We start from the raw sequence: 6,658 nt of genomic DNA on the forward strand, positions 1-6,658 counted from the left end.
CCCCCCCCCCCCCCCCCCAGGGTGTGTGTAATGATCATAACAGGTGTGTCTGAATCAAATCAATGCTTTTTGGAGTTATTTTGATACATAAAAAGGGAAAGATATTATTGAGCAAAGCAGTTTCAGTCACGTTTCACGCATTTTCTCTCTCATTGGAAGCGTGGAATGAGGGAGATCATCTTCATTGGAGGTTTCAGAGGCTGACACCTATTCCCATCACCCAACCCAAAAATGGTTATCTCTTTTCTGAATCAAACACCCCAGTAGTGTACCTAATCTGCCCAATATCCATAAACAAAAATGCCCTTTATTTACCTCACTCTGTTGATACAGAATTCGTAGATCAAACACCCCAGTAGCGACCTGATCTGCCCAGTATACACATTATACAAGCCCTTTATTTACCTCACTCTGTTGATACAGAATTCATAGATGGCGTCGCGGTTGCCCTCGGGAATGCCCGCCTCCTTGGCTCCGGCACGACATCCAATGATGAGCTGCTCATACTCATCGGCTTCAAACAGGTTTGGCACCTCGCCAGAGTTAAGGACGTTATTGATATCCTCCAGGAATTCCTCAACTACAATCTACAAAATCACGCCTCGGTTATCTCCCCTGCTTTGACTCTCCAACAGGGCTTTTCATTTATTTGGATGGATTGTTTTGTCGGTTTCAAATTTGACATTCAGGGGGAAAATCCTAGTGAACTTGTAAATTTTTAAGTCTTCTTGGTCACAAAAAAACAACAACAGACCCTAATTTACTCAAGCTGCCAACTTTATAAACAATATCTTGTCAAATTGTTAATGAATGTTTTCCTGTAATTCAAGTTACCTCCCTTTGTACAGCACTAACCACAATAGTCTTTAATTTCCAATTTAATCTAGAAAACATGTATTCAGCTCCTTAAATCAAAATAAACTTTAATGAATCTGGGTCTGGTATTGGAACTTTTGTAAAGTTACCATTCAAAATGAATCAATTGATGAAAGTTGATTTTTTTGATTTTGATTTTTTTTTTTTTGCTAATATTATTTATATTTTATTTCACTCCATATTCCAAAGTGGAAAATAAATATTACAACTTTTTGCAAAGATTCTAACCAAGACTTAACTGATTCACCCCTGAAATTATATAATGGACTATTCAAACCTTTGAATTGGAAGAGTTCAAATGCATCTTCAGGGGTAAATGAGTTAATTCAACAAATAACAAATAGTTCTTGCCTGACCAGTACAATATAAACCTATTCATTTTTCTGACCTACATACCTTTTCGTTTTTTCTGACCTACATACCTGTTCGTTTTTTCTGACCTACATACCTGTGTGTCTGTGAACAGGAAGACAGTGTGTTGATTCTTCACACCTGCTAACTGGTACAGTTTCTTCAGATCTTCGTGGAACGAGTTATAGTCGTAGCCTCGACTCAGCTCGATCTGGAAACTCTTGTAGCCACAGATATGGGCGGCAAGTCTGTGAGACAAACATAACAGAATAATTTATCTCTGCTGTCAGTGGGAAATAATGCAACAAGAAGTAAGTCTGTGTGAATGAATAACCACGGCTTTATTACACAATGCAAAACAGTGATAGACATGTAATATAACACAATATTGCTTAATGAGCAATATATAACAAAATATTGCTTAATGAGCAATATATAACACAATATTGCTTAATGAGCAATATATAACACAATAATGCTTAAAGAGCAATACAAGCATGTTACTTATTAGGTAATAAGAATATAAACGGTCCATCCTAAAAAATAGCCATCGTTCTCATGACTACAAATTACTGAATTAAACATACATGTACATTAAAACAAACAGAAATCCCTAACAAGATAATGTGGATTATTTACAATGAGAAGGCAAAATGCGATGTTGCTTTGTCCTAGTCAGCTATGAGAATGAAAGTGTTTCAATTTGAATCGACCCATTGGAGGAAAAACAACCAGGACAACTAGATTGGATGCTGACCAAGGATCAGAAGGTTCGAATAGGTCACAAAAGTTACAGTGAAAGACAAGATAGTGAAGGTAGGTAATGTAAAAAGAAGAGTTCCGAATGAATGGCCCGAATGCAGTTAACAAAGCAACAGAGGCAAGTGAACGGCTACGTAAGACCTCAATAATATTAATGAAGTATAAATGAATTAATATTCACATTAACTTTAAAAAATTGACAAAATAAACAAACTAGAAAACATCTGTAAAACATGAAGTCGTTTGAAGACAATACAGTCATGATGTACCTATAAATAGAATCAGTGACCTTGCCATTGACCTTGGGTTATTTTAGGTGTTCTCATACCTGGCCTTTGTATAAACTATGACAAAAATCTGTTAGAAAATGAAGTCGATGAAGCTGTGACAATGAATCGCCACGGGACGAGACAGACATAGGTAACAATAGATGCTCCACCATTTTTACGGGGAATAAAATAAAAACAGAAAAGTCATGTGCCTCACTAATGACTCGACTATAATAGTCTGTAGCAGACCTACCTGGTTAGGGACTGTTTTCCTGTTCCACCGACTCCCACCAAAAGGGCGTTGCCTCGCTCCTGTCGAATCATACGGGTTATACGTGACACGTGCTCTATGGCATCCAGGAAGAACACCAACTTCATCTCCTTCGAGGATTGCATGTTGAAGTCATCCAGGTACTGAAATAGCACCAGGACAAGTTAGTGACACGTGTGATAAATCATATACACGTCCTACAAACATTAAATGTGTGTCGTTGTAACCTCGACAAACATTACACATGTGTAGTTGTAACCTCGACAAACATTACACATGTGTAGTTGTAACCTCGACAAACATTACACATGTGTCGTTATTACCTCGACAAACATTACACGTGTGTAGTTATAACCTCGACAAACATTACACATGTGTAGTCGTGACCTCGACAAACATTACACATGTGTAGTCGTAACCTCGACAAACATTACACATGTGTAGTTGTAACCTCGACAAACATTACACATGTGTAGTTATAACCTCGACAAATATTACACAAGTGTCAGAACATATATATTTGTGTGTCTAATAAATACAAGACACATGTAAGTCAAATAGATATATATACAAATAGATTAGATAGGTCTACTTACATCTTGCAGTACATTTTTGACCTTCTGTAATTCAAGTTCCTCGTACAGACGGTCTGCAGGTTCCGCCCCCATCTTGATGTAATCCCCAAATAGGATCGGGTTTGTGACGAAGGAGGCTGGTTCTACATTCTGAGATAAAAAGACAAATATATAACAGATGTAAAAATAGATATACAGTTTATTGTAAAATGGTATACTTCATTTAATTTGTGTGATACAAAATATATTTACTTGTTATATTTTGTTCATGTCTGTATTCAGAATACATATGTTAAAAGTCATGACTAATACTCTTTGAGATGCTAGCTTAATGAGAATCAAGGGGAATAACTCTAAAGCAAACCATATCTACGATGCGTAATGTAGCATATATCCTTAAGGGAGATAACTCCAACACAAATCATATATATCATGTATAAGGTAGCATGTGTTCTTCACTCAAACACAAATAATCTGTATAATGTGTTAGGTAGCATATAAGGGAGATAACTCAAATCATAGATATAATGTACAATGTAGCCTATAGGATATAAATGAGGTAACTCTGACACAAATCACAGAGAACAATCGTCACTTACCTCCCCAAAGTGTTTGTTTGCCATCTCAGACAGGATTGTGTAGAAAAACTGCTTGTCCTCGTTGTTGATGAGGCGGTCGTGGAATACACGCATCGCCTCGTGACAAAATAGACGGAACATCTGTTTATTGTCTCTGATCACACCAGTATCGGCCTGGAGTATACCTGTAAACAAAGGTCAAGGTCATTTCACTTAGTTTTGCTTTATGTACTGACAGGAGGCTTTAGGCTTGAAGTATTTTGAATGAATAGTCTAGAGAAGTAGTTTTAATGTTAAAACCTGAATTCTATAAACAATTCTCCATTGGAGACGAGTTTACCTACCCTGTACACATTTGGAGAGATCTCGGAGGTTGAAGACGTAGTGAGACTTTGCAGGCGTGGGCAGAAGGTCAGTGTACATTCTCCCGTAGATCTCTACGGCAGCAGATACAATGGCATCCGTGCACTGTCGCACCGAGGTCGGGAAATCCATCAGGAACCCGTTCAGAATTTGCTGTAAAATGGACATAATAAATAATTCAACCACCTCTCTTTTAAGGGATCAGTCCTTTCTGTTTTCTGTCAGATCATTCTTTAATTTACAATTTGTTTTTGCACATATGTAGGACCAAATTAGAACTGAAAGCTGAAGATAATAATTTAAATCCCCCCCCCCCTGCCATCCATATCATGGTATCAATATTTTAGATATGTATGTACAATACTTACCATAAACATGTGCTTCAGGCTGTGCTCTGAAGGTGAAGGAATACAGAGCATAGCAAAATGACGGAACATTCGGGGTGACACAGGATTACGGCCACCACCAGGGGGCGCACATGCAGCTGCAAGAGTTACATCCTGCAAACAAGGTCAAGGTCACTAAGTAAACATCAATTGTTTACCCAAATAATGGGTTTAGAATCAAAATTTAGATTAAACAAATTTACTTTAATTTCAATTACTCTTCAGAAAGGTGGATATCATTTAAATATAAATACAAAAATTTCAATACACATTTTAAGATTATAAGTATGTGCGCTCTATCCAATAAAACAAAAATGATTTTTTTTATTTAATAAAATGCATTTGTAAATATTAACCATCAAAACATTTAAATTTTCTTTAAATAATGACCTGTATCTCCTTCCAGTTGAGTTTCTGACGGTCATACATCCCGCCAAAGTCCTGGTACTGTCGTAGAAGCTCAATAGGAGGCTGTGAGCCGTACGTGTCTAGCTTAGGCATGTTGAGATCGTCGATGAAGATTATTACTCGCTTTCCAACGGGGGCACCTGACAAAAACACAAAACAACTGTTATATTAGACATAACAATGTTGTGCGATATTTTCATAAACTAAAAAAATGTCTATTAGACATAAATGCCCAGATACCTCTGAAAAAGGTAAATGGATGACAATGAATCTGTTGACTAAATAGCGATAAGTGTCCTATAAATAGCTACAGAGACCTTTGCATTGACCTTGTGACCCTGTAATATGAACTCATCCCTGACATTTTCTTTTTGTCCTTTGTATAAATTTTGATAAAAGTCTGTTATGAAATGAAGACAGTCGAGTCATGACATTGAATCCCCACGGAGCAGGATGGACATGGCTAATGTTTCTTTCATCCTCAAAAATGTTGAATTGTGATCTACTTTTTTTATGGAATATGAGGAACTTTGACCTTTAGCAATGACCTTCAACTATGACTTACCAATGACATTTTTCCTTCTCTTTTCCAGCTTCCCTTCCAGCATCTCCTGTGTACGTTTACTGCTGGTCTGTGCGGAGAAGTTGATGAAGATTGGCACGTAATCAGCTTTCTCTGCGATGTTGTTAAGTAGACCTCTAGCAATCACAGACTGTAATGGAGAGAAATTGCTAACTTTAAATTGTGTTCACAACTAACTCCTTTATATCATTTAAATTTTAGTAATTTTCGTTGTCATTTTTTAAAATCATTTTCATGTGTTGATTATGCTATATATGCAAGGAGTTACCTTATTACTTCTTTAAATATCTGATAAGTTACCTCCCATTTAAGCCTAGAGACTCAGCGGTTGTCTCCCCTGCAGAGACGGAGATTTTAGTGTTAGTTATCTCCCCTGTCAGTTCCCAGACTGGAGACTCAGTCCAAGTTCAAGTTCTTTATTAACTTTGAGTCTTGCGACTCATCAGTGTAACACATATACATGATATATATATATATATACTTTCTCATAACATTGACAAATATCGAAAATACTAATAAATACACAGACGAGACAAAACACTCAGAGAGCATAACTACTTATGTTAATAAAGCTCTTCTTGAATTTGCAGCTTTAATGTATTTGGCCAATTTTGCTAATTCATTTGTGTTTTGTCCGTTAAATAACTGAATTAATTTAAACATGCTCGGTTTTTTACAATAGTACTTTTTTAAAAATTTCTCACGTAAATCAGAATAACAGGGGCATTTAAGAATAAAATGAAATTCATCTTCGACATCATCTATATCACAAGCGGTACAGATTCTTAAAAGTCGCGGAATATTTTGATAACGACCTTTCTCTACATTTAAATTATGGGCTGAAAGCCGAATTTTTGTTATTTCTTTTAAGTAACCTTTCATAAACGATTTTCTTAAATAACCCTGTATACCAACTTCTTTGTTAAGACATGTATAAAAAAATCCTTTTGATGATGTTCTAATTTGTTCTATACAATCTTGTCTATAAATATCTAAAAGTCTTTCTTTAATTATAATCAAACAGCTATTATCAATGTTATCTGTTTGCCATATGTAACCTAGACCTATTCTATATAATTCATTCTTGATATTAATTACCCATTTGTCGTTACGCACTAACATGTCTTCATAACATGATTTTAAAATGCAATTATCGGTATTTATAATCTTTATCCAATACTTAAAAATTCTGAATTTCCTCAGCAGTGATAATGGATATCTACCAAGCTCTAAATA

General features: G+C 35.9%; 1 protein-coding gene across 3 annotated transcripts in view; it reads right to left on the minus strand.

Annotated features, from left to right (window-relative positions):
* LOC110451033 (dynein heavy chain 6, axonemal-like) overlaps nucleotides 1-6,658 on the minus strand; it is a 75,522-nt gene that overhangs the window by 30,587 nt on the left and 38,277 nt on the right. For all 3 annotated transcript variants that reach the window (XM_021498868.1, XM_021498870.1, XM_021498869.1), the window contains 9 exons: nucleotides 5,405-5,552; nucleotides 4,822-4,979; nucleotides 4,414-4,545; nucleotides 4,027-4,198; nucleotides 3,704-3,867; nucleotides 3,126-3,254; nucleotides 2,512-2,672; nucleotides 1,325-1,475; nucleotides 406-587 (listed from right to left, as the gene is read on the minus strand). In XM_021498868.1, the coding sequence (XP_021354543.1) occupies nucleotides 406-587; nucleotides 1,325-1,475; nucleotides 2,512-2,672; nucleotides 3,126-3,254; nucleotides 3,704-3,867; nucleotides 4,027-4,198; nucleotides 4,414-4,545; nucleotides 4,822-4,979; nucleotides 5,405-5,552 (1,397 nt within the window). The remainder of the gene's footprint in view (nucleotides 1-405; nucleotides 588-1,324; nucleotides 1,476-2,511; nucleotides 2,673-3,125; nucleotides 3,255-3,703; nucleotides 3,868-4,026; nucleotides 4,199-4,413; nucleotides 4,546-4,821; nucleotides 4,980-5,404; nucleotides 5,553-6,658) is intronic.

This window comes from Mizuhopecten yessoensis, unplaced genomic scaffold, assembly GCF_002113885.1.
Source record: "Mizuhopecten yessoensis strain PY_sf001 unplaced genomic scaffold, ASM211388v2 scaffold5737, whole genome shotgun sequence".
Taxonomy (NCBI): Eukaryota; Metazoa; Mollusca; class Bivalvia; order Pectinida; family Pectinidae; genus Mizuhopecten; species Mizuhopecten yessoensis.